This window comes from Sordaria macrospora, chromosome 1 (assembly GCF_033870435.1).
Source record: "Sordaria macrospora chromosome 1, complete sequence".
Taxonomy (NCBI): domain Eukaryota; kingdom Fungi; phylum Ascomycota; class Sordariomycetes; order Sordariales; family Sordariaceae; genus Sordaria; species Sordaria macrospora.
The window spans coordinates 737,285-764,011 of NC_089371.1; the positions used below are offsets into that span (position 1 = coordinate 737,285).

A 26,727-nucleotide genomic window follows, 5' to 3' on the forward strand; every position below is an offset into this window, starting at 1 on the left:
AATTAAAATATATAGATATTTACAACTATTAACTACAAAACAATGTTTAAGAAGAATGATTTAATGCTAAATATTTTAAAATAGAAAAACACCCGTTGACAGACTAATAAAAGTATCAGTTTAATAAAAATACAAAACTTTTTAAGAATTAATAGAGATAGTAAATACGCTGTCACAAGTTGGCATTAGCTAACTTATGACATACGCTACCTAAAATTAGCAATAAAGTTGTAGAAGTTGGAAATAACTTATTGAAAGATATTTATTACTTTACTAAGAAAATTACAATTCTAAAAGAAAGAAAATAAGTTAATTAATTTATAAATAGCTTTACTTTTACTCTATTTAAAAAACCTACAAATAAGAAATTGTATTAAATTTGTAAGTGGATTTATAACCAGCCATTTCCAGATTAGCCTCCTAACTACTTAATTTCTGATACTAGAGACCCCTTTTTAGGTATTTCCAGTACCCCCCAACCTTCTAGCACGGCCGCACACACACATCACTGAATCAATCAATTCTGCACGGTCAATCTGACACCTTTCTCAACCTCGAGTTCGTTCTTGTGTTTTGCTTTTGGGAAAGCTTTTAGGGTCATCCCAAGTCACCTGACAAAACTAACCTTTCTGGTTCTGGCTTCAATGAACCAAGAACAAGGACTCCGCTCCGATGCTCAGGGGAACGGCGGTTGAAGCGGGGCGGCGCCGTTGGAGGGGCTTTGTTCCATTCGTTCATCTGCCCGCTGCGAGGAGCAGAGAAAGGTAAGGTAAGGTAATCAATGAGAACGAACGAACACCTCCATTATCTTGACCCACGCATGTCGATTGCGCAACGCGTAGGCAAGCATGGCAGGGCATTCCAGAGACACGGCATCGGGGACCTCCAAAATCACGGAATACATGCCTTTGCTGGTGGAAGAGAGGACGAGGAGGTACCCTTACAGCATCTACCTATGTATTCATGATCTCCTCTGAGTGCCGCTGGGCTGGGCTCTTCACCACCCTTCAATGTCAATGTCCCCTAATAACATTGGTTTCACCACTGCAAAGTACTCATTGTTTCGTGCGCCTCGGAACGCGACAGTATCTACCCTACTTAATTGTAGGTACCGTAGGCAAATTACCTTATCCTGGTCATCACAAGTTCGGGGATGAGCACAACCCACAGGGCAGGCGACGGACGGGTTTATGGGCTGCATGTCCGTATGGTGGAAAAGGTGAGATAGGAAATAATGGGCCTGGGCATATGTAATGAAAAGGGGAAGTCTGGCGTTTGAAGGTGGTGGATGGTGGTGGATGCTGGTCCAGGGAGCGCGAGCGAGAGCTGCAGCAACAGCTTCCACTTCTTCCAATATGTCCATCCGCGCAGCTCCAGTGTTCGTTGTGCTGTTTTCTTCTTTCTCCGTCCATCACAGTGGACATTTCTCAAGTTTCCTGATGGAGCGCTTGTGAATGCTCCAAAGAATGGAGCCCCGTTCCCGGGCAAGCTTCCCTCCCCATCTGAGCCAAGTGGAATTCATGGCTATTGGCTCATCCGGGTCCGTGCGGCAACAGGTACGGGCAGGTGCCTTGGCCCTATGATGGCACGTGCACAGATCAGGTACCCAATACCCTACCGCTCCCACCTTTTTGAGCAACTCGCACCTTTCCTCTCTCGGACAAACTCTTGAAGCACCAAGCAACCAACCTCCTTCCACCTTGCAGTGTGCGCAAGTGCAGAAGAACAGAACGACTTTGAAAGAATCCAGAAGAGACGAGACGGCCGTTGACTGTCAGTCCCTTCCCTCCCTCCCTCCCTCCCTCCCTGCCATCTCATTCTTTTCTTTTCTGTTTGGGAACCGTGGCCCGTAGCGCGTGTGGGGGAAAAAGACGACGGTGGCACCAAAAGTTTCGCTATCCTCTTTTCAATCACTCCGCAGTCGCCCAAGCCCATTCAAGGCAAGATTGTCAAGCTGCACCGACGAACTGCGACTGACTGACATCTGCTCGGCTTCCTCAACAGGGGCAGAAGGATAACCCAAAACGTACACAATTACACTGCAATTTGACAGGTACGGTACAGGTTGAGGTAGGTACACTCACTACACGCAGTTTACTCCTGTTGCTCTTTCAGCCACTTTCCACTTCCTCGGTTTAGGTTGAAAGCTTCCACTTCCCCTGCTCCTGCCTGCCTCACCTTTCCGTCTCATATCCACGCCGCATCACAATTCCCGTTCTCTGGTCCCGGTTCCAGTCCTTGCCCAGTCGTCCGTCCGTCCCTTTCCTTCACGGCAAAGAATCCCACTTCCACGTCCCTTCCCTCCGAACCTTATCCCGAATAACCACGATCAATCACCGTTCAGCACTACTGCACAAAGCTTCCAGGTTGCCCGCCCAGCCTCGAGCTTCCCATCATCCATCCCAGGCCCCATCTCCAAAAGACCCATAGACGTTCGGCTATTAGTCTACCGTGTGTCTCGCACTGTCGCTCACCCACCTCTTTCTCACTGCAGGTCGATTATCAGCGGAGGCCCCTTGTCTGGAAAGATCCATCCTCTCCCGCCTATCCACCAATCAGTCACTTCCCCGTGCACACTCCCCGCCGTACGGATTACATACATACATACAACTTTTACCACTGCTCACTGGCACGCTCGTGGCTCCGCGAAATACCTGGACCGTCCACCCCCAGCAACCTACCCCCCAGGCCTCGAGAGAAGTCAAACAAAGCAAATAAAAATTGAAAACGTGATTCCTCGCTTCCTTCCGCCGTCGGCACACACCAGACTCAATACAGTGCAGCGCCCAACCAGGTTTCTGCGACAAAAGGCAGCCTCTCCGCACACTCCAGATCAAGCCTAGGCCATCGGCACAACGCTCAAAACAGCATCTCCACCAATTCTACCTTTTTCAGCATCTTCGTGGTACCTCGAACCTCAAATTCCCAAAATGGCCGACATCACCGATCAGCACGAACAAACCTCTCCCGCCGAGCTCGACGAGGCGCATGCCGTGGGCAATGGCAATGCCAACAACAACGAGCCCCGCGGCGTTAAGCGCGCCCGCCCTGCCACGGCCGATGACGATGATGATGACGACGAGAAGGGCGGCCGCGAGCGCCGCAAGATCGAAATCAAGTTCATCAGCGATAAGTCGCGTCGCCACATTACCTTTTCCAAGCGCAAGGCTGGTATCATGAAGAAGGTATGTTTATGGCCCTGAAAACACTCTGTCTTGACGAGAAGTCTGGATCTACGCGTTAGCGCCCGTGGTCCATTGTCTGTGTATCCTGTATATAGAAGCAACATGTTACTGACTCGGATCTTGCTGTTTTAGGCCTACGAACTTTCCGTATTGACAGGAACCCAAGTACTGCTACTCGTTGTTTCCGAGACCGGTCTGGTCTACACCTTCACAACTCCCAAGTTGCAGCCTCTCGTAACCAAGGCCGAGGGAAAGAACTTGATTCAGGTATGAGCTAGAACGCGCCTTGATTGCCATTGAGCATTCCTCTGACACACTCTAGGCATGCCTGAACGCTCCCGAGCCCGCGTCTACCGAGAATGGTGTGGACGACTCTAATGCGGTCGACTCGCCCGAAGAGCCCTCGAGCGCCCACCTGCCTCCCCAGCAAGGCCGACCTGGCATGCCGCCCCAAGGACACATGCCTCCCAGCTACATGCCCAATGTCGGCGCGATGGATGCGCAGCAAGCGCAAGCACTTGCGTACACAAACTACGTACAACAACAACAACAAAGAGGTGGCCAATACATGCCTCAGCCTGGTCTGCAGCAGCACGCCGGCCACCAGTCATAATAATACTCAGGGTCGGCTCTTTTCATGACTTCAGCTTGCGCGATAATACCCAGCATTAATGCATTCATGAAGTGTCATTTCCCCCAATTGAACATCGCTAGGGTGCCCCTCGTCGTTATGCACGAGGGGTTTTGCCAGCTCCGGCGTTCAGTTGGGGTGTTTGATACTGTTTCTCATATCTTTCTAACAACTTCTCGACGGTCCTTTCCCTCAGTTTCGAGTTCCACGGAATTCATCTCATACCCTCTATATCCCAACTCTGCCGTCTGTAGGTGGCAGGGTTAATCGGTTAAACTACATGATTGTTTTGTGTTCGGGACTGCCAAGGTCGGTCTGCCCTGGAGACCAGTGAGCATTTGGGCCCGCGGAAGGTTACCGGCGAGCATTCGCAATGGGGCGGGGATCGGTATCGGTGTGTTGTACAAAGGGCAATGTCATGGGATACAGGGGAGGCTTATGTGCGGATGAGACGGTGGCGTCGGCCTGGTGGTGAACTTGCGGGCTCGCAATTTTCTGCGTTTTCTGGCCAGAGGCGGTTCTCGACGTTTGCTTTGGTGAAACAGGGTTCACGTCAGGGGGCGAGGCACGAAGTTACGACCCATGAACGCTCTACGTTTACGAATCGGACTACATCGGCAAATTTGTTCAGATTTTGTTCTAGTATTCGGCCTTGCTACGGGCTGATACTGGCGTGGCTTAGTATGACAAGAAACTGTCTGCTTTCTCCGCATCATCCGCCGCCTCGGGCTCCGTTCGATTCGGTTTCTGGTGTTCGATGGCGACTCTTGGCTGTGTTTGCCATGCTCCTGGAGGAGAAAGACGGGGTGGTTTCTCCCTTGGACCTTCATGATTTGAACGTGTGTCCTACTTTTTGGGCGGGCGACAATACCAGGAGAAGGTCAGGGCAAATATGGGAGGTCTGATTTTGCGGGGAAACGAAAAAAAATGAAGGTTTAACCATCCACCTACTTGTATGATATAGCGAACGTTCCATTTCAAAAGCCACAACATTTTCATGTCACATTTTCGAGTTTTTTACAACGATGAAATACCAGCCATTTTCCTGCCAGCGTGAGCTATCCATTTCGGGAAAGATATTTCACAACAGACAGATAAAGTCTGACTAAGTACCAACCCGACGGATTTGTCCAAGACAGGGAAGGTCCGGTAATCAGACCACCAAGCCTTTACCGTTTCCCCGTGTGGAACGTCCTGAAGAATCCCCAGCCCAATTCAATCCCAGCTGATTGATGCCTCTTGCCTGTTCCCAGAATGGGGGTTTCCACCTCGAGATACCAAAGGAGGAAAGGTTTGAAGCGGGAGCGAGCGGGAAATATTGGACACATGTCATGGATCACGCAAGAGAAAAATTCAGCCCTACCCGTCCCCGTCCCAGTCCGTCCCCGCGCTGCCACTGCCGTCTGATGCAGGACTGGGAAGGAAAAGCGGAAGTGGAAGCGGAAGCGAAAGTTCGGCCTTTCGGGGTTCTACCCATTCGTGGGGTCCTTTTCCGGATCGGATGCCGCTCGGGAAGAGTCAGATTTGGCAAACCAGCCAGAATGGGCCGCAAATCGGAATTAGTTGCGATGTTTTTTTATCCATTGCTTGTTTCCGTCTGCTGCACATTTTGGTTTTTGTTGCGTACACTAGACGAAGCAATGCCTGGCTTCCGCAGATGAAAATTGGCACATGAATCCATTTCCTTGCCGCGTTCTTGGCTTTTCGCGGTTCGATGTCTCGTTTGGGAAATATCCTTTTGGGAAATTTTTTTCGCCTCCCCCACATTCGCAAATCCGAAGATCAGGAAAATCATTGAACGATATGAAGCTTGGAAACTGGAGAATCCATACAGGCCATACAACGATGCCAATTGCCAAATCGCCAAAAAAAAAAAAAAAAAAAAAAAAAAAAGGATTACCAAAAACGTGCCAAATGCACGACATACGTACCTCCTGCACAAGCATAAGTAATGACGTGCCTTTCCTTTCCCTGCTTGCACTGCCTGCTTGCTTTTGACAGATTAGGTTGATACGCATTGCCTGACGGTCACAGGACGTGATATAACATGGCATGACATGACATGGCATTTCCACTTCTCATGATCGCATTACAGCCGGGACATGGAACATAGGTACGCGAACGGAAAAAAACTGCAAACTAAACGGGAAAGTGCAAAACCAGCTACTGCGATAGTATATTACGTTACCTCACAGAGAGAGACAGAGAGCGGAGATGCACAGCATCGGAAGTAAAGTTGTAGGTAGTGTAGGAATGACAGGGAAGCCAAACCTTTCCTTTGTGGGATTAAACCCGAGAAGGCTATCGAAATTCGAAATACCTAAGGTGCAAGGAGCGATCGACGACGTCATTTCTCAAGTTGGAACTTCAACTTTCATCTGTCTTGATACGTAGGGAACCAAGAAACACCGAATTTGTTTACGAACCGCAAGGAATGATGCTGTGTGTGTGATTTTCGGTCATGAATGGAGAGTTATTGGTGGCATTAGTTGCAGGGCACGAAATATCGGATCATGAGAGGCGGTAGGAAGAAGAACAGAAATAACACATAAAAGAAAATGAAGAAGAAAAAATCCTTGGGGATGCGAGGGTGATAAGGGAAGAAAGTCGGGAAAACATGCGAAGAAAAAATAATTGCAGAGAGGGACGAAAAGAAGCAGAAGAAAGAAATAGAAAAAGCAAAGCGCGAAAGCAGGAAGAAAAAAATAAGAAACCAACAACACACTAAACAAATCACGTCGCGAAAACCGAAAACTTCAATAAAGTCAACGACCTCTCGTTGCAAGAGAATCATGAAGTCAGGATTATCTCGCCTTCCTCCCCTTGCCTGCTCCCATTGACCTCCCTTTACTCAGTTTAGTAGATATATTTTACTGCCCCCTCAAGCGACGTTGTCAAGCCCCACTACTCCCATTCTCTTGAGCCTGTGGTCTGCTTCACTGCACGAGATGCTCGGTTTGGGGAGCCAGACGGGACATTGTGTTAAATAACAATGGGTGGAGTTTGGAATTTGAGATAAAAAGGTGATTATGAAGGTGGAGGTGGAAATGAGGGTGAAGGTTAAGAGGAAGATGAAGGTAAAGGTGAACCTACACAGTACCGTTGAAAAGGTGTAGGAAAGGTGCCGAAAAGGCTTTAAGGTGACTAGGGTAAGCAGGAAAGAGTGATGTTAGCATAAGACATCTTGATGTTCTTTCACAAAAGGGAACATGTGTGGTGGTCGAGTCCTGTATTATTCTCTCCCACTTCCCGCCTCTCGTTCCTGCAACGGAAAGGAGAGAGATCTGAAGCTAATGTCCTAGACACCTATACTACTTCCAGCCAGGCAATTTAACCGATTTTCTTGCACCTTGCCTGCAAGTTGCTTTCCTGTTTCTTGTGTCTTTGTGCCTCTGTGCTTCTACGGTAAGGATTGAATTACCCTTGATGGGTACTTGATGAGTGTACTGCGTTTTCCAAAAAAAAAAAAAAAAAAAAAAAAAGAGTGGTGTTTGTTTCCAAAAGCCTCCTATCATCCTTCAAACTCTGAAGTCCCGTTTTTTAATGATATCCTCCCAACAAAAAAAAAAAAGAAATGTGCATTTCCCGTTTGGGTCATCTCATTCGTCCAGCGAGGGGTGTAGTCTCCGAGTAGAGCGAAGTGGTAAGTTAGTCGAGAGTTTGCGGCGTGTTTGTAGGCTGCTACATGGGTGTTTGGTTTTCGCCTTGAGAACTGGAGGACGAACTGGAGAGGATGTCACACGGACATATGCCACACTCCTGGTGTCATACGAGAAAGACCTACATGTATGCAGATCGCTAGGTGCCTTGGAGCCTCAGGTGACAAGGACCCGTATGGACTGGATACGTACCGTTTCCCTTTGGCATAAGAAGGCCTTGAAGCCCAGCCTTCCCCTAGAGGTTGAGAGGATCAACAAGGCCTTCGAGACCAAAGTAGTTTATTAGCTGAATTGAACTACTCTTCCAAGCCCAGAACACTGGCCTTGTCACAGAGGAAGACCTCGGTTTGTGGATTGTTTGAGTTGCGAGGAGCCCTATTCCAGGAACGGAGAAGGAAGTACGTACAAGCTTATCAAGCCTCTTTGCGTATGCCTAACCTTTAATGGGCGGAGCCGCTATATCCTTGTGCCGGATGGTTTCGAATAATTTGAAGGTTAATTCGTCGCGCTTTTGATCTCGTTCTTCCTCGTTCAAGTTTTGGTCCTCCTCCTCGCTTTCGTACAATACCTTGTACACCTCCCGCTTTGGATCCTTTTGCTCCTGATTGTGCTCATAAGTGCAGCGATATTCGGGGTGGAACTCTGGACCAAAATTCTTTTTATTCGAACTTGAACGTTTTATATTCGTAAACTTGAAAAACAAATTTCAAGAGTAGTTGCGTACACTGCCTTTTGATACCCTCTTCGGTTCGCTCTTCTGGTTGAGTGGCTCTAAGAGGCAAGCCGTTGCTCTTTGTGTCATCCTCACTTGACGAGCTCGCATCATCCCTCCAACCTCTGCTTAGGAGATTTTGAACTGGCCATCTTGAGGTGCTCGACCAAGTGGGATCCTCAGTATGAAGTAACACTAGATGAATCAAACAAGAATTGTCAGCAACAATTCCTGTTCTCCTTGATTTCCGCTAGAGAATCCTTACGATTGGTGGTGGCATCATAAACCTTGTTGTATAACGTCAACAGCTCCTTTTTCTTGTCCATCATTTGTTTCTCGTCATATTCTGCAGCGGCAGTTCCAGGTGGGTAGATTTCAGCCCAAGAATGGAACCTAATTGACATCCGTTTGAACTCTTTCCATTCGAGGTCCCAATTATGATTCGCCGTGTTGGAAGGGCTCGGGGAGTTCGTAGAGCTTGACGAGTCGGTGGAGCTTGAAGACTTGGGCTGCAAGAACTTATCGAGAGCACCAAAGTGGTCGTCAATTACCCTGCGGAACTTATAAAGAACTCCTCTGACACTGGCCTCCGGATAGGTAACCATCTTGGATGCTGGTTTGACGACGGTAACTACTCAAGTATGTCTGACGTTGGTGGTCGATGAATGCGGTGGTAAGACGCTTGATGCTGCCGGTCATATTTCCATGATGTTAGAGATCATGAGACCTTCTTATAATCGTGTGTTCTGTCGGCCCATCAGTATCTCTGTTTGAAAATTCAGCGCAGTTCCTTTGAATATCTCTTCCCATACACTCGGACACATATTACCAACCAAGCGCTATATGCCTTCATTGTTCTCAACCTCAATCCTCGGTCAGGTTGGATCTCATGATATTGGGGGCATCTTTCAAAAGCCTTCCCGTGACTTTGTACAAGGTAGAAAAAGAAGTAGAAAAAGAAAGCAGCCTGCGAGTGTCAGTGTTCTTGAAACAAAATCGGGTTCAGTGTTAGATCAAAACCCCCAACAGACACTCAATTTCCTTGTCCCCGTCACCAACATTGCCGGTCTTGAAAGCGGGTTGTAACCGCGAATATGGCGCATCTAAGTAGAAAAAGTGTGTCAGTTTCGAGGAGCCAGCGAGCAGTTCTCTGGCATCTATATCAAATGCACATCCCATAAGGGCCATAAAGAAAAGGATACTCTCAGCCGCCCCGACATCGAGTCCATCATCCACTACTGTCAATGGTGGTAGAACCCGAATCGCGTCAATCCCCACAACCACATCCCAGCCGTGCGCCGTTGTTGGCGTTTACCGTTGTGACTTGGCCAGAGTTGGCCGCTCGGATCTCTCCTGTCGGGGTTTCCACATTTGGATGGTAGAACACCGGGTAACCAACCACCCGTTCCCATGACGGAAGCTATTGTAGAAGATAGGCGGTCTTGCAGAGGCCAGACACGGGAAGTTGGTGATAGCGCGGGTACATTTCCCGCCGACTGCCCTCCCTTAAGGAAACCATTGACACCGATCGCCATCACAACCTTTGTGGACTTTGATCGCGTTGGTTGTGAGAGGGGGAGCACGGAGATTTCCTAAAGATGTTGAGAATCACATCGTGATATTTTAGGTGATGTTGGTCGCTCATGAGATGGGAAGCGTGAAGGCGCGTCAATTCGGATGGCACACTCAACCAACATTGTTGTTCATTTTGCTGCGTACGTCAATATGGGCCTGGATTCCCCTTCACAAAGACTTCAAAGTAACAGCTATGACACGTGTACCTGAGCGGCTCATTGGCCAAAAGAGGTCTTAGCTTGGAGATGTGCCTCTGGATATTGAGTGATAAGGAAGACTCAAACATCGAAGCTCGGATTTTTCCGAGAAAAGATGATGGCAAAGTTGGCTCGTGAGCAAGCGTACGTTTCGAGAATGAAAGACCATGCTCGCGAACACATTGTCTGGACTGGAGTGAGATGGATTACGCTCACCACCTCTATTCTGGTCGGGCATCGTACTACCGAGATAATCGCTCCTTCCCTGCGCGAATCTCGTAAAGACAACTTCGGAAGGAAAGCACGGAGGACACTCACATACGACATTTGCCACCTGTTTCTAAAGAATAAAGAACAGCCTTAGGCAATGGAAAGGACGGACACGACTCCCTTGCAAGGAAACAATTTCGAGGGATGAACGACCAAGGCAGTGAGTTGTGTCACCTCTAAGGTCATCTACCTCAAATCTCTTGTCAGCTTCTCAGCGCTTTACGGCTCCCTCACCAGTACCCTAAATTTAATCAGCAGACATATCTTCCCTCATTTCAAGCCGTCCGATGTTGGCGTTTATGCGCTGTGCGATCGAGGACACGGCATATCGTTCCGTCTGGTATTCGTGGGTTGCGTTCAGAGTTTCTTTGATTGAACCTCGGCCAATATACATCTCTTAGTCAACTTGTCATCCAACGACCGTTTATTATGCGCCAATCATAACTGCAGCACCGATTTCGGAAGTTTCTAAATGTGAACTGACTGTTGGTGATCATTGCCGTGATACCTTGGTCAAGTAAGATGAACCTCCGAGCCAACTTAACAACTGCACCGCTGGCAATATGCGACATGCTGTCATTCTGAACGTACCAGCAATATGTTGTATGTCTTTGTGAGGAGCTTGAGTTCGTGGTGAAACTGGACGTCGACTTGGTGATCTGACAGGTTGTTGGTAAGTATGATGTTGAGAACTGTTGGTTGGCTGTCACGACCAAGCAGCAAGTGCGTTGAACGGCCAGGTATTTGGATGAGGTTCTGGTGATAAAAGGGTGTCAGTCCTCCCAGGAAAGGACTATATTGTTTCTCATTTCTCGCAACATTATCATACATTTTTCCTGAAACTTCAGAGAGCACCTAGCTTACTGCCTCGTCTCGAACATCTTTGAATACCATCCCACGACGACCATTACCAGCATGTCGAACGATGAATCTTGGGACCTCGATGGGACAAGCGCTGAAGAGGAACCCCAAGCCTGGTCTTCCCACAATGGTTATGAAGAAAACAAAACACCGGCCGGGTCAGGTGTAGAGGCTAAACCTCTGATACACTATCAAAGCTATTCCAACAGGTTCATGATACATCTCCCAAGGAACATCAAGAAAGTAGAGAAGCTTGAGGAGGGATATGACGTACAAATCCGCTACGAGGCACAAGACCTCATCCGTCGTCTGACAAACTTCAACGACCCGAGAAAAAACAAGGGAGCGTTCGCCGACATCATGACAGAATATTGGCTGGACAATGGGAAGAGAGCGGGTAGCGAGCGTGAGAAAGCGTATTTCGAGGTTTGGACCGAGCTCCGGAAAGCGACTGAAGAATGTAAGGACCCTTCTTACCCACCCCATCACTGTTCGACATGAAAAGAAGACTGACAGGTGACGTCTTAACACAGTGAAAAGACAAGTGGACCAAGCGGTATCCCACAAGGAGACCGACCACTCGCTCATGATGGTGCGCGACAGGCTCTGGAAAGTGAGGAAGGCCCTGTACAAGATTGAGCAATATGACCATGGGCTCCAGGGCAAGGGCATCGGGTTGTACGAACTCCCAGTCAACTTCTGCTACATCGTCAATGGTAAGCCTGTGGCATATCCAACGAAAAGACAGCTAGAAGTATACAACCAGCTCGTTGACCATTGATGTCAACAAGTCCAACCCGACCTGAGCCACTACACCAAATGGTCCCCCCAGAGCACGCGACAGGATCTGCCGGTCGGAAAGAATAGTTTGTGCAGGGGCACAATACTGTGGGCTCCCCGTGCGGCAGCTGACAGCAGCGCACAGGTCAACGGGTTGAACCCATCAGAAGAGAAGCAGCTGAGGATGACAGAGTTCGCAATTTCCTTTTCATTATGGATTTCCTAGGAAGGAGTGTCATTGAGAGTATCAGGTCCGTTGGATATGATTTGAGGCAGCAGCAATGAGGGAACGCTGGGATGGAGGCGCGCAACACACTCATTTTGAAGTACTGCCAGCCACTCGTCTGGAGGGAGGGAGAAAAAAGACTTGCGGGCAAGTCGTAGAAAATCGGTTGGGTCTGCATTTGTTTAGCTCTTGTCACATTCTTTGATGAGGTTGGAGAAGAATAATAGATGGACTCACCATCAGATGCATCTTTCACCGCGTGATATAAAGTCAGTATAACGGTGATATGTCGGTGGAAAGTCCGGTACCTGTCGGCGGTGTGAAGCCAAGGAGTTAATGAGGGAATTGAGAGTACAGAGAAATAAAGGCAGAAGTGCTAACCGTGGGTGTGAGGTTGGCTGAGCACGCTACACGCGGGTGTTGCATGCCAAAGACCAAACCACACACCCACGGTTAGACGTGGTTTCAAGACAACGACCTGAAGATTAAAGACGACCACATTATTTGGGGGGCGCTGGGTTCTGGGTTGCTTGGAAATCAGACATGATCTTACAAGCATACTGCAAATTTTATGCCCACCAAGATTTCCATGCAAGACGGTGGCTCTGAATGTCCCCACCTTCCAGCTCGCTGCCGCTTTTGCCCTTTATGGTAATGGGAGGAAAAGATACCTTAGACAACCAACTTTACACTGCTCCGGGCCCTCAAGCTGTATTTTCCATTCTTTTCTTTAAGTATTTAGGCAACTTACACAATAACAGCCTTTGTATTTTCTTGGCGCAAAACCACCAAGGACACTCGACATATCAAATTCGAAGCCTCGGTCTGTCGATGTGACTAGTGCTTTTGATGACGGTTCGGAGCCTGCACGTCCTTTTGAGGGAGCCGATCCGATTGAGAATGACGAGATGGAAGTTACCACATTGACCAAGAACCGCGACAGCGTTGTCAGCCTGGCGGGCGGCGTTTGACCAGGATCTAGCCAACCCACTCATCACGTTGAATCTCGAAAATGGGCTTCAGCAGCTTAGAGACACGAAGGACACTCGACACTCGTTCAGGATATCGATACACTCCGTCGTCGGGAAGGGCAAAGAATAATGACTTTCAGGTAAGTGTTGAAGGAGACCAGTTGGGGTTGCACCTGTCTTTAGGACGTGTCGAAGCCCTTCCATATGAGGTTGGAGAAGAAGAGTTGATGGAACTCAGCACCAGATGCATGTTTTATCGCGTCATGGTTGCTTAAGTTGATTCCAGATTATCGCATGCTTATGGCCGACAATTCGACAGAAGGGTATGTCGCCGACTCAGTCAGGACCGGAGGGGCTTCGTGGAAATCCGGATATGGGCGTACGGAGCCGGATCGGGAGCCGGAGCATGGCCGGGATGAATACCGGATGTCGTCGTCGGTGTTTGTGGAAGGAACGGGCGGACCGAGTTGGAATCCAAATCATTACCTACGCCAAGTGGGGTCACGGACGGCGGTGGGTGGAGCATGTGTGAGGTTCCAGCCACTGACCGACCATCAAGGTTGAGTGGGTTTGAGCAGATTTATGCAATGCCACCCATGCAAGCGCTGCCAAATGTACAGGTACCTGCCAGGCCCCGGAGCACTATCGCAAAAGCTTCCTTTGTTGACGACTCCAAGAACTTTTGAGATTGTTGGACAATGAGCGCTGGCGATCGTGTTGGTACGTGCTGCAACTCATCTATTATGTGTGAGGCTTGTCGTTCCGTTGACGGTGACGATACCCACGAAATTGTGCGAACCCGTTTTCATGACCTCCAATCCCGAAAAACAAATTACCTCCGTCCAAACTCCAGAAACAGACAACCGCAAACCGATGAAATGCTGATCAAATGCTAAACTCCCATGCTAAAAGTCCAAGAAAATCACAAGGAAAGGGCCGCATTAGTGATCTGTGTGTGTCGCGTAGCGACCGCATAGCAGACTGCCGATAAATACTCCGCCTAGCACCGAGATGAAGTACCCGACATTCATGGTCATGACTGCCAACATGCTAGAGACACCACCATATCAGTAAAAAACTGCAAGCTTGACGTGCAGCAGGATCTGACCATAAACTCACATAAGATATCCAACACCAGCAATAACCGTATCAAGGACCGCACGAATCGGATCCACGCTCAACCTGAACGGGCGTCCTGCTTCTCCATGCCTCTGAACGACCATAACGCTCTCCTCAACGCCGTTGCCACTCAACACCATGGGCTTCGCCAGTGTGTCATTGCTGACCCTTTCAGCCAGCGTCTCTCGCCCGGCAACAACGACGTAGCGGCGCTTCATCTCGGCGTCGATCCATCTGCTCTCTTGCCAATTGCGAAGAGCCAAAAGACCGCGGAAGATGGCGGAGAAGATGATGAGGAAGATGCATGTGGCTGCATAGGTGCCGGTGGTCTTGGGCGTCCAGGCTTCCGAGTAGAGGGATGTGGCCATCGAGTTCTGGAAGACCGACATCATTCCGTGCCCGTTGGCGGCGGAACTTGTGCCGGAGCCCATGTCCATGTCCATTTCCATATCGTGTGTGTGGCTCATTTTTGGTTGATTTCAGTAAAATGGTGTATTTTGTCGTCGGAATGTTGTTCGTAGGCAAGACTAGCGGTGTAAATTGCAGCGGGATGATGAATGTGCGACAGCTCTGATTCTTGCTGGTTACGGGTCTCGATCGCGTGTTTCCCTGGCTGGGCAAAACAAGTTGAATGAGTGACGAGAATGAGAAGAAGAAGAGGCTGTCCAGAGTTCAAAAGACCGGAGCAGTCGCCCCTTTTGCACGCTTGAACGTGTGTGCTTCGTCTGATCTCGTGTCAGAGAAACATGCTCACCTTGAGGAGCGGCTCGTTGGAGGAGTGGCAAGTGGAGTTGGAGCCCTGTCTTTGTTAGTTGTTTTGATGTCCCTTTAATTCAAGATACTAACAGTTCTACACTCCAAGCTGCACTATATCAGCTAAGGAGTATTAACGCAGGACTCCTCCTGTACGTAGCACCAGAAGAAAGCGGAAACCCGCTGCCAACGTACAGGTACTCGGTGAAGAGTAAATCCCAAACACTTGTACGCAAAGGGCCGGCCCGTTGATTTGCTCCTTCCAATTCCTGTTTGCATCTTCTTGTTACCCAAAATATCAAACATTCGGCTTCAGCTTGGCAATAACCCAACACTCTCTTTCCCCCAAACCACCTTCGCCCTGAAAGATCATCTACAACTGAATCCCGCAAAGCACAGCAGTCCGACCTGGACCGGCAGCTTCCCTTTGATACTGCTCAAAGAAATTCGTGTCGCGAGCGAGAAATTGTGATCGCACCACTCGGCCCAGAATATCAACTAGGGAAGGAAGGAAGGAAGGAAGGAGGAAAGAAGGAAGAGCGAAGGAAAAATAAAAAGAGGGTGGAGAGGAAGGAGTTGATTACTCAAGAAAGGCAGGAATGATGATCAACGAGGTCAAACTTTTCACGGGCAGGGTAACGGCATCTTCTGCTCCCGCCTTATGGGCGCGTCACTTCGCGGGTTCCCATCAACGTTCAACTTCCAGCGCTGTTCAACATCATTGCCGCTAATCCATGCCAATATCCTCAACATTCGGAACCTCGCGCATCTCGTCATCTCTCGGGCTCACAGCCGCTGCAGCTACTGCACGATAGGGCGTTCCAGCAAATGTGCTATGAGGTGCCCTGGTGCTTGCTCTCGCAGTTACCCTTTGGGGGCCTGATCTGCCTTGTTCCTATCACCATCTGCGACACGCGCTTGTCGAGCCGGTGATCTGCACTCCTCAATCCTTCTCTGGCAAGGTCGCCCGAATGGTCGCCGACCAGCCTCACGTGTCTGGTCTTCTTGGGCTCCTTGTAGGGCCTCCATGGGACCGGGGCATTGAGGGCTCTCCTCGGGTTGCGACAGTAACCTACCTGTCACTTATCCAGAGGCACCCACCTGTATGGATAATATCAGGCAAAATACCCCTTTGGCGCCGGTGTGTACCTGGTACTGCGGATATGACTAGTATCACATCGCTGACGACCACTTGGCAGAAGATACGGAACTAGGCGTGACAAGGTCAGACAATCGGAGTTCCGGGTACCGCAAATTGCAACCGCCAGTGCATCAAATTCAACCCGACGTCCCAGTGGGACGGATCATAGCCGCGAGACACCATCACCAGAGTCTAAATCAACGTCAGCCAAACCCAACCTCCGCAGCCGCCTGTGTCGAGCTAGCGGTACTCCGACGCGACCTCCCTTGTGCTCTCTCGCCCCCGTTCTTCTTCTTGTCCAGTCGAACAGCACCAGCACACCACACAGAAGTCCAAAATGCTTTCCCTGCAAGACGGACACATGAACCCAACGCTGGATTGAGATACCACAACCGGCTGCCGTTGCACAGCTTACCTGGCCAGAGCTTCTCCAGGACATCCGGCCTCCATGTGTTACCTTTGATACTTGACAACACCACTGCCAGCGAATCTCACGTCTTCTCAATGCAGCCAGCCGACCTCCATCACAACGGCGCGTTCGCATATCGTGCTTGGACCTGGTTCATTAGGCTGCACTCAAACATTGACTGCTTTCCTTGGTTAAGAAGCAGGATTCCGGCAGCAATGGCCAAATCTGCGACATTCATCGGAGCCAGACCATGGGGCAAGGTTTCTCGGACACCTTGCATTTCATCTCGCCGGGGAGCCAAAGCCAGGCCTGCCTGTGCAACTGTCAAGTTCGCAGCTTTGTTAGTCATCAAACCGCACTTCATACTTGAGTCCAGTGTCAGAGTTGCTGACTTACACTCCAGCAACAGAATTCGGGCAAATTCCTTCTCCTTGGGTCCATTCTCCAACACACTGTTGTTCACATAACGCACACATCCCATATGAACGATATCTTATCTGGACCACCGACCAACCGACGTGATATCAGCAAGCCTGTAGGAGTGTTTTCGGGAGATCGGCACAAATAAGCCACAAAACCCGGGAGGGCGTTATGCGGCGGTCTTAACACTGAGATCTGTATATGCTCTTGTCAAAGCCACAGCATGGAGAGAACCGCTAAACCGCCCATGGTTCTGCCATCTCAGGAAGCCACCAACCATACCTGGATGGACTCGCGTTCGGAAAACGGTGGTTGATCACGAATGGCCGGTGAATGGAAGAGGAAGGCTCAAAGCTGGGCGGTGATTGAAAGAATGGAGGGTTACATTGCACCTGCTCTCATCGAAACTCGCTCGCCAAACGGAAACAGGTCCGTTCAAGGCACCGTTATCTGTCCTCATCTCCCACTCCCATTGCTTGGCAAGACATGGCAGCCATAATCACGACATTTTCTGCTTACCACACCTCTCACACCACACACATATTCGAGAAGAGGCGTTAGCAGCGTACTACATTCATCTTCAAGGCCCCAAGGAAGGCATTGAGTTTCCATTGGAAGCATGGGGACTTCGCAAGTTTGCAAGCCCGCCGGTTCAACACTCTTCGGCGGCGTTTAGATGGGCGGCCGGTCTTCTCAGCCCATCTGCAAGCCTTCACTGCGTGAAATGAGCGGTTGTGGGTGCGCCGACTCTTTGTGCCAATGGTTTTGGCTGTTTTCCCACACTTGCAGTTCAGAAAAGAAATACTCGAGATCGCACGCAGTCCAGCTATCTGACGATATATCTTCTCCTTCGGGTAGCCACCTACACATGGACGCAGGGGCATGTCGAGGACCGAAGCGGAAACAAGACATGCGAACCCGAGACGCTCGAGACCGGCGAGAGTGACTACAAAGAGGGGGATGGAGCAAGTTGTCGAAATGTGTGACCTTTGGACACACCGTGCGAAGGAGATTTGACGAACGAGTTACCGTATACATTGGTCAGCCCAATCACCAATCGGTCTGCTGATGGGGGCGTGAAGATAACAGTTTGCATCAAGTGGTGGTGACGGAGAGAAGAGGGTCGATTCATTGCGTCCGCCCCTTTGCGGACTCTCTGGTTTCTTTTAGGCCATGAAACGGAGATGGCCGTAGCCACCCGTGTGTCTTCGACACCCGAACATTCACGATGACCTGCCGGACACCCACACTTTGATGTTTGGACTGAGAACCGCTGCCATCCTTTCCTGATCTGGGCGGGCTGAAATGCAAGTCGCGGAGCGCCACGGCTTGCCGCCCTCCACCGCGAACCAAATTCCTGAACCCTGCTTACCGGCATTGCTGCCCCGGGCCAAGCCCTGACCTTTCATCCCCTCTTTCTGGATCATGCTTGCCACTGGTTAGTGTTAGCGGCTCATAGTCCTCTCCAATCGCCTGCATTTCCATCGTGGGGAGAAGAACTGCAGGTGTTGAAGCTTCTGTCCGTCATGTCTAAGCATACCGAGCTCTTGTATGGTAAAGTTCTCCCAAGACTTATCTCCTCGAGGGCTCCTGGGTAACACAATCTCGATTTCATAGGCTGCCTTCCTTTTTCTGGGTGGTTTAGTACACATCCCATGCTGGGAGTGACATAGCCGATCAATAAACGGAACGGCTTCCCTGCTTCGTGCTCACCACCCGCCTTCTTCGTGCAATATCATTGACTGTCGCTGAGCCTCACGGATCACAAACTCATCGATTCGCTTCAGCCGCAATGTTAGCATTATCCCCTCGAGGCTTGATGAGTGTCTTGTCCGACAGTGTAATTATCTGAGGTAGTCATCAAGAAGTGCAAAAGCTGGACCTGCGTGCCATAAGAATTTTACACCGGTATTCGAAGAGGTTACACTAACAAGGAAACAACTGTCAAGAACTTGACTGGAGCCATGTCAAGGCTGACCAACTTTCCTAGTGTGATCAAGTTGTTAGGCGCCACTGTATGCCTGTTCTAGACAGACAAAGCCCACATTTCTTGAGCAGAATTTAACGTATGCAAGTGCGCAACCAATCCTGAGTTTCCTTGATCTTTGCAAGGATCATGAGTGGGTGTTTGTTGTATGCGTGATGCACTTCTGTGCATACACAGTACCTACGACGGAATATTTCTGTGACCATTTACAACATTCCGACAATTGGTCCTTCCAGCCCGGTCAAGCGTCACCGGGTCTTCAAACCGGGGTGAGGTGATCTGGGAAAAAGGGTGTTACTCCATCTTATTGCAGGATCTTCGTGGGGGGATGTCAAGGTGCGAAAACTGGGAGTTCTGCTTGATCTTCACTGTTCGGACTGTCAGCTTCACTTCCCCTTATTCAGGCTGGCCCATTCTTGTCACTTTGTGACTTGGTCTGGCTGAGGATTACTTTGGCCAGATCCTATCCCTTGCTTTCGACTTCAAGGGATAAAAGATTTCTTGACGGAATGCACCAATTCCAACGGACATTTTTACCTGTCCATTGCTCACGCCGTGTGTGGATGCTGCTTGCTTGCTTAATGAACAGTGAAGAATGAGTGGCATAAGCATAGAGGGCGAAAGCTGCAAGCTGATGGACTGATGGCTCGCCTTTCCGGCTCTTAGGTCCTCAACGAGTTGAGGAAACAATCATGGGTGGGTGGTACGAAAACCGCGATGCTCGGTTTTCGATATTCGACTATCAGCCGTGAACTAGTGTGCGTCCAGAACAGGCGGTCTAGTGATCGTTGAACATCCTCCAGAGACCAGAAATCGATCAGTCGCGAGGTTTGTGTTCGGTATGTGATACGGCTTCCTAGAACGGACAACTCTAAGCGGAGCCCGAGCATTTGAATGACTCTGTATTCCAACGTAAGGCCGGGGAATGGTCTCAAAATGGTCAGCATGAAGCTTCAATGTACTAGTCTTTGTTATCTCTGGGGCTTTTCTGGCCTTTATTTCTACCCCTTTTTGTGCCCTTCACTGTTTTTACATCTAGTGATGGTGGTGGTTTTCTACCGCCTTGTCGTCTCACCGCGGAGTAAGGGTAGGACAGCCCCTTCGTTATGGACCAAGGCCAGAGCGAAACACTCCCGGGCTGCAGCCGACGGAGGAACTCGGAGACACATTGGCCAGCTCAAACTCGTGTGTTCCGTTGAAACCTACACTTTACGATTATTCTTACCGTTCCAACCGTTCGTCAGCCCTTGCTCGTCAGACTGGGACTTCCAAGTTTGCGAGTACTCAGAACATGCTGCCAAAAAGCTCACAGGGTTTGATATATCACCAACAGTTTTTTCACAAAGCATTCGCTTTGGGGGTTACCAAAGGCATGAAAGCCAGTGCTCTGGCAATGAAAGGCACAGCCGCCAAAAACCCCGTTTTGCGTGGCGGACGCAATTGAGAGAAGGGGAGATGTGTGGCAGACACGCAGCTAACGGATGACAACCTAACGGTGGCACAGCTGCGACAGCTGTTCCTTTCTTTCAAGACTGATATGTTGTTCCGTCTCTCTTCCCCGTCTTTCAGCTCTGTTTTGCGGAAGATCATGGGTCGCTTAGAAGCAAAGCTCTTTGAGTGCCAGCTAAAACTCTTTAGTTCACTTCGTACTTGCACCACTCAAACGCGAGAGAATAAGTTATTGAGCAGCGGTAATGCTTGAATTACCGCTGAAAGTCCTAATCAATTTCTTTCTTTTCTCCTCATTGGGAGTTTGTTGTTGGTTCGCAAACTTTGTTAGGTTGGAACGGTCGAACGGTACAAGTGGAGGCGGTGGAAGCGGTACAAGTGGCTAGCTGAACAATAACGGCTTTCTTGCCGTTGTCTTTTTTTCTTCTTTTTTTTTTTTTTTTTTTTTGCTGTCCACTTATTCTCAGGGCTACCACGCCCATCTATCAGCGCAGGCTTTTCCTCAATGATGCGGCGGTAGCGTGTTGGGTTTAAATTCATACAACTACTTCTTCTAGTTCGAGAAGATCTCGAGTTGGAGACTCTGACTCTAGACCACTCGGTTGGGATTACCGCAGGATCAATCAGTCACTTCAGTTCTTTCAAAGCTAACTAGTGTAGACCAATAACACATTACGTTGTCCCCATCGTAACTCGTAAGTGACTCTAGATACAGATCCAGAGCCAGAACCGCGACCCGTGAGCCTGGAACCTGAAAGACTGGCTGGCTGTCTCGACGTGACTTGACTTGACTTGGCTTAACGGGCATGGCCGCCGCTGCCGCTACGCTTCCGTCGAGGTCCTACCTATTGCCACAATCGGGAAATGGAAGCTGGACTCGAGCTACCTAGAGAGGAAGTAAAGACTTGATTGATAGGGTATATGATGTGCGCTGTGTTCTGTCAAAAAGTGGTAGCGAGTGCGGCTGTGGCTGGCTTTACACTAGTTCAGGTATGTAGGTGGGATCTATCCCACCGGACTGGGCGCGCCCGAGACTGGGTGCCGGAACGCTCGCTAGTGAAGATCTCCTTGCCATTTGCTGCTGGAAATGAGCCACTGTGGGTTTGTTCTCGGTAGGGTGGTGCAGTGTAAGGTCTTCTTCATTGTCCCTGGGGTTCTACGACTAGATGTATGGATGTGCTAGTGATCTATATCCCGAACGGGTTTGCAGCGCCCCTTGATCCCAAGTTCAGTGATAGAGCCTGTTACGGACAGAGGTACTGTTGTAAGATCTGATAAGTTAGGGAGGTAGGCAAGCAGGCAGGCGGTTGCTCTTCAACGCTATCGCCTTATCCATTGACTCAGCTCTTTTTTCCGTTGCTCTTTTCGTTGCTCATTCTGTCGCTACGATAGGTCCACTGTTGATTCGTGTCAGATATGACTCTGCTGTCTTCTCTTCCCAGTCGATAGATAGATTTGCAAGTAGCAGGCATGAAAGAAAATAAAGTAAAAAGAAGAAGAAGAAGAAAAGGCAGTATCTATCTCTTCCAGCGCTAGCACTCTTCCGGCTGGCAACTCGCTAAAGTCTCCGAGAGTACCTACTTAGGTATCTGTTGCTGTGATTTAACCCGCAACCTGCCTCTTGCAGAATGACCGTTCCCAACATGTTTTTGTGTGCATCACGGGCGCTCCCTCAGCGACTCGAGTAATGATGAAAAGTTCCATGGTATTGTGCCTGCCGTGGGTGTGGTCTTCCTTTCTACAACAAACCTGGCCGCCTGACCTGAACTGACCGTCATCTCCTGATGGGACATTTTTGCGATCCAAATCCTATTACGTGAGGTTCAAGTTAGAACCCTTAGTTGTTTCAATAACATCGTTTTTGTCGTAAGCTCCGAAACAATTATAGTAAAGTGAAAACAAGTAGGGTATATAAAATGAATCAATCAATCAATCAATCAATCACCATACCATCCGCGGAGGGTTGGTTGGGTGGGTGGGTGTTTTATTATACAGATACACGCACAAAACAAAACAAAAACGCACTCCTTGTTAACAAGTCAACTAAACCTCCCGCTCGTGGTTTGACTTTGACCATCCACCCCTTTCTTCGCCTCCGTCTCCTATGTAATATGAAAGACCTTGTCCTCCTCTCCAATGTCTTGTTGAAAAGTCAATCCGTGAAAAGCCATCCATCCCAATGGAAAGAAGATAATGAAGAAGAAGAAAAGAAGAGAAGCAAACGCAATGCAAAACAGACTCTGGAAAGCCGTTATGTTGTGATGAAGCGGCAAAAACCATTTGCAAACCCCCTGGTAGAATCGCAACAGTCCATTCCCTCCTCTTTATATTACGCCTGAAATATCCATATCCGAAAAAGCCCATGAGAAAAGCCTGCAAACATCCATAAACAAGAAGGTTATGAGAAAAGTATAGCCGTCCAAGCGCCCGATTTATCCCGTCCATATCCAAGTTGAGAGATGTACCGCCGTTATATCCAAAATACCGATCCATTCGCTAGTATTGATCCATAAAACAGCACACATGAGAAGGGCAAAAGCTAACGAAAGCCAGAAAAGACAAGGCGAAAATTCGAGCCCAAATTCGAAGTGGTCCTTCTTTTTTTACACTGCCAATCGCGACACTGCTGCATCATCGCTTTCGTCGAAGCGCTCCATCGGGGAGGTCCTGGAGCTTAGCGAGTAGTCGCCCGGTGGTCTTGTGTTGTTGTCTAGCCCCGTCATTCCTCCCGGCTTGCCACCGGCATTGTTTCCGTTGGTCTGGTCATTCTTTCCGTTGGTCTGGTCATTCTTTCCGTTGACCTGGTCATTCTTTCCGCAACCCTTGACTAGTCTGTGACGCTGGACGTGACGCAAAGGGAACGTTAGCATTTCGCTCGTGATAGTCACACGGGGTGGTTAAGCAACCTACCTTTAACGCATCCTTCCTCGAAAAAGACTTCTCACAGTTGCCACAAGGATAGGGCTTCGTTGCCAAATGTATCCTCTTGTGACGCTTTAAGTCATGGTTCCTGTTGAAGCCCTGTGTGCACTGATCACATTTGTATGGTCGGTCCCCTTGACGAGGTCCCAGTTGCTCATGGCTAGCCCCATACCGATGGTACTGAGTCATCGGATGGTGGGTGCCATAATGTATGCTTGACATGCCCACCATGGCCAACGGTGCGCCGGGCTGGTGCATGTTGCTCATAACAGGACCGTGCCCGTTGAGCGAGTAGTGGTGGTGAGACTGGAGACCATATTGCTGAGGTCTGCTGCCGTACTGTAGCCCAGATCCGCTGCTGCCGCTGCTCGATATCGATCCCAATCCCCGTGACGTATTCCCTTGGGATGTCGATGGTGAATAACCAGTTGGGGATATATGCGAGGGTGCCGTCCCTTGGAAACCTGGGTATGAGCCTTGCTGCGGTGTTGATGGTGATGGATAGTAACTACTTTGCGTAGAGCTTTGTGGTTGTTGCTGGGTAGCAGACGGATAGTAGCTGTTCTGTGACGTTGATGCCCTGAAGTTGCCAAAGTCTAGAGAGGGCAACGAAGAGCCATGCCCTGCCGTTGGCGGTTGCGTTACCGCCGGGTTCTGTGAGCTCAGCATTGGTTGAGCAAGACCCGACGCTTGTGAAGGGTGCGATGATCCCAGAGGGCCCCCCGACGATCCTACTGATGTCGGAAATGAATGCTGTTCCTGGTAAGACGATGAAGCTGGCACGGTTTCCGCGTTGGTTGGCGTAGAAGTGGTACGCCCTCCTGAATAATTCGTCACAGATGATGGAATCGAACCAAAGGTGGCTTGTGGTCGGTGAGTATAAGAGGTTTGGGTGAGCGATCCTGAGCCGGGATTGGAATCTGGACTCAAGTACGTGTACGCGGATTGTGATGAGCTCCCCGGCGTCGGCCACGATCCAATATGTTGATTCGAGTAATAATGTTGCTGGGAGGATTGCGACCCGCTGCTGTTAATACCCGATGATAGATTGAGCCCTTCAGCTGCTATCTCTGATCCTGAGGTGGTTGTCAGATTACTGTTATTTGTGGTGGTGGTTATGCTGATTGTGGTTTGACTATTTGTGGAGGGCTGAGGAATGGAATGGGTAAGGGGGGGAGGATAAGGGGAGGGCGAAGTGAGACCTGCTGCCTTGGGGGCAGTGGTAGTCCACCGCTGCCGGTTGTGATCCCCAAAAGCACTGTCACTCGGGCTGCCCAGAACGGGAAAAGCACGATAAGGGTTTCGCGTACTTGGTATATCTAGAGCAGGTAAAGTGAAAGGTGGTAGACTCGTGGTCACCTTTCTCGTTCTGGAGGAGAAGCTCTCAGGATGTGCTAGGGTAGCCTGATGATCGGTCATGATACCCATACGCGCGTTTCGGTTCGTCCTTTTTTCGCGGGAGTTGATCGTTTTCGTCGGATGGAAACAGAAAGCCCGCTGTTGCCGGTTGTAGACTTATGGTTGGTAGACGGAACCAAGTTATAGCAGTCCTTCAACCTGTGATGTGACAATTGTATCTATCGGATGGCGTCGGGTGAGACACATCCAAAGGTTTGTCGGAAGAAAAATTCCTTTCGCAATTTCTGCTTCTGTCTTGGGCGCGTGAAAGGGAAATCTGCCTTTCGATAGAAGTTGAGATTTGAACTGAGGGTTATCGAAAGCTTAGTCCGTGGGGAAGACGTCGGCCAGATGAAGATGTCTCCGGGCTTAGGTTGCCAACAACGCTGAGTCTGTAGCGGATGGAGAGATGGTGGCTTCAGCCAAAGAAACGAAGGTTGCCGAGAGCCTTAATTAAGCTTACTTGGACGAAGAAGAGATTCGAGGTCGCTCTTTGATCAGTTTCAGGTAGCAGATGTGGAGTGTCGATCTGTCGATGGCATTCGCCTGAACTATATGTGCGCTTGTGCCAAAGGTGTACACACACGCATACACTAGCAGACACACACACACGCATGTATCCCCGTAGGGAGGCTCGGAATCCAAATAAGGACCCTGTCCAAGTCTAGCCAAGGGTATGTAGGTGTGGCAGGATCAAGCAACAGCCGCGGGCGTTTCTTGCCCCTTGCCCGAGAACAGATGTGTCTCTTTTCGAATGAACGACTGCCGGACGGTGAGTAGTACCTGGTAGTTCGGTTGGAAGCTCGTCCCTGGCTGGCGCTTTGTATGGTGCTTTTGGTGGCTCCTTTGCTTTGGCTTGTGGTTGAACTTGGCTACCCCAGTGCGGGAAGGCTGAAAGAGCGCGGGTTGTGAGAGTTCAATCCTTGTTCAACCTTCGATCTCCGAGGTTGGTGTGAAAGAGTGCTGGACGCGCTCACCATCGGACTTTCTTCTCGACCTTCTTCAGAAAGTCCCACTGTCACTGCGTGACCTCTTGTGTGTGTCGTAGTTGCTGTATTATTTTGTGGCTGTAGAGTTTTCGGCTTCCAAGGTTGCTAGTGATGGTCGTCGCAGTCTGACAAACAAAGTTTGATAAGGGGACAAAATGCTGGTAACTGAGATTATGGAGACTTGACAACTCTCGACGGTGGCCGCAACGTTAACAGCGCCCCTCCCATGTGGTGAGGTACAATGTGCGGTTAGTAGTCCACCTCAGCAAGAAGACAGGCGCCACGGCAGAGCGAAGAAGCTTCTTAACGCGGTTGCTTCGAGGAAAACGGAGGGAAGGGTGGCAGCAGTGACCGTAGCAGAAGCTCTCAGGGTTTTTGAAAGGAGACTAGCGCGCCGGTGGCGAAAGAAGGCCAGTTATCTTGTTACTGATGCTCTAGCTGAGTCGAGTGTACCCTGCTGACGATGGTCTCTCCCGCGACTCCAGAGATCTGGGGAGCAAAAACAGACAGTCGGGATGTGGAACCAGGCTGGACTGTTGTCTGGTACGGAGTACCTACAGGGTGGAGGGTCCCTGGATAGGGAACGGTGGGAGTGGCGTTCAGGTCAAGCAGGCGCGTACGGCGTAATTCTGAACCGGTACATGAGATCGTGACCTATCGTTTACACCGGGGGTGCAGTGCCAAATCAACTTGGCGCGGATCCAAGTGCAGTGACGAAGCCCAGATCCGGCATACACTTCTTTTTCGTGAACTCTTATGACGGGACCGAGCTCAAGATCTCGGGCTACCGAGTTGTCCGCTCCCTTGAAAGAAAAGGAAAGTGATAGATGCGGTATGAGCTCCGTAGGGGGGGTTCGTCGTCGTGTAGGCGAAAGTTGCTCAAGTTGCTCAGTTTTGCGTCACAGGTCGTCGTCTTTCCACCAGTTCTGAATTTTCAATGATAAGCAATAATGCTGGAGGTGAACTCAGGAAATACAAAAGGTTATAGTCAACCCATCATGGCCCGAAGTCGAAAGACAACCGACGAGGACCGACGGAGGCCAGAACCTCGGTGCTTGGTCCGCCTCCCACAC

The 26,727-nt window shown here is 49.7% G+C and overlaps 4 protein-coding genes across 4 annotated transcripts; 2 read left to right on the plus strand and 2 right to left on the minus strand.

The window, feature by feature from the left end:
• The first annotated feature begins 1,115 nt into the window (after positions 1 to 1,115).
• SMAC4_05219 (uncharacterized protein) lies at positions 1,116 to 5,221 on the plus strand. The gene is made up of 4 exons (XM_003346972.2): positions 1,116 to 1,773; positions 2,005 to 3,185; positions 3,318 to 3,452; positions 3,508 to 5,221. The coding sequence occupies exons 2-4, from the start codon at positions 2,931 to 2,933 to the stop codon at positions 3,796 to 3,798; spliced, it is 681 nt and encodes a 226-aa protein (XP_003347020.1). The 5' UTR covers positions 1,116 to 1,773; positions 2,005 to 2,930; the 3' UTR covers positions 3,799 to 5,221.
• Positions 5,222 to 11,144: 5,923 nt separating this feature from the next.
• Positions 11,145 to 12,096, plus strand: SMAC4_05220 (uncharacterized protein; the record flags this gene model as incomplete). Its single annotated transcript, XM_003346973.1, has 3 exons — positions 11,145 to 11,550; positions 11,624 to 11,806; positions 11,999 to 12,096. The coding sequence occupies 3 exons, from the start codon at positions 11,145 to 11,147 to the stop codon at positions 12,094 to 12,096; spliced, it is 687 nt and encodes a 228-aa protein (XP_003347021.1).
• A 1,655-nt stretch (positions 12,097 to 13,751) lies between these two features.
• SMAC4_05221 (uncharacterized protein) lies at positions 13,752 to 14,898 on the minus strand. Its single transcript, XM_003346974.2, has 2 exons — positions 14,187 to 14,898; positions 13,752 to 14,117 (listed from the first exon to the last, which is right to left on the minus strand). Exons 1-2 carry the CDS (start codon positions 14,651 to 14,653, stop codon positions 14,009 to 14,011), a joined length of 576 nt encoding a protein of 191 aa, XP_003347022.1. The 5' UTR covers positions 14,654 to 14,898; the 3' UTR covers positions 13,752 to 14,008.
• Positions 14,899 to 22,240: 7,342 nt separating this feature from the next.
• On the minus strand, positions 22,241 to 26,424 carry SMAC4_05222 (uncharacterized protein). Its single transcript, XM_003346975.2, has 2 exons — positions 23,256 to 26,424; positions 22,241 to 23,185 (listed from the first exon to the last, which is right to left on the minus strand). The coding sequence occupies exons 1-2, from the start codon at positions 24,693 to 24,695 to the stop codon at positions 22,949 to 22,951; spliced, it is 1,677 nt and encodes a 558-aa protein (XP_003347023.2). The 5' UTR covers positions 24,696 to 26,424; the 3' UTR covers positions 22,241 to 22,948.
• Between the last annotated feature and the right edge of the window lie 303 nt (positions 26,425 to 26,727).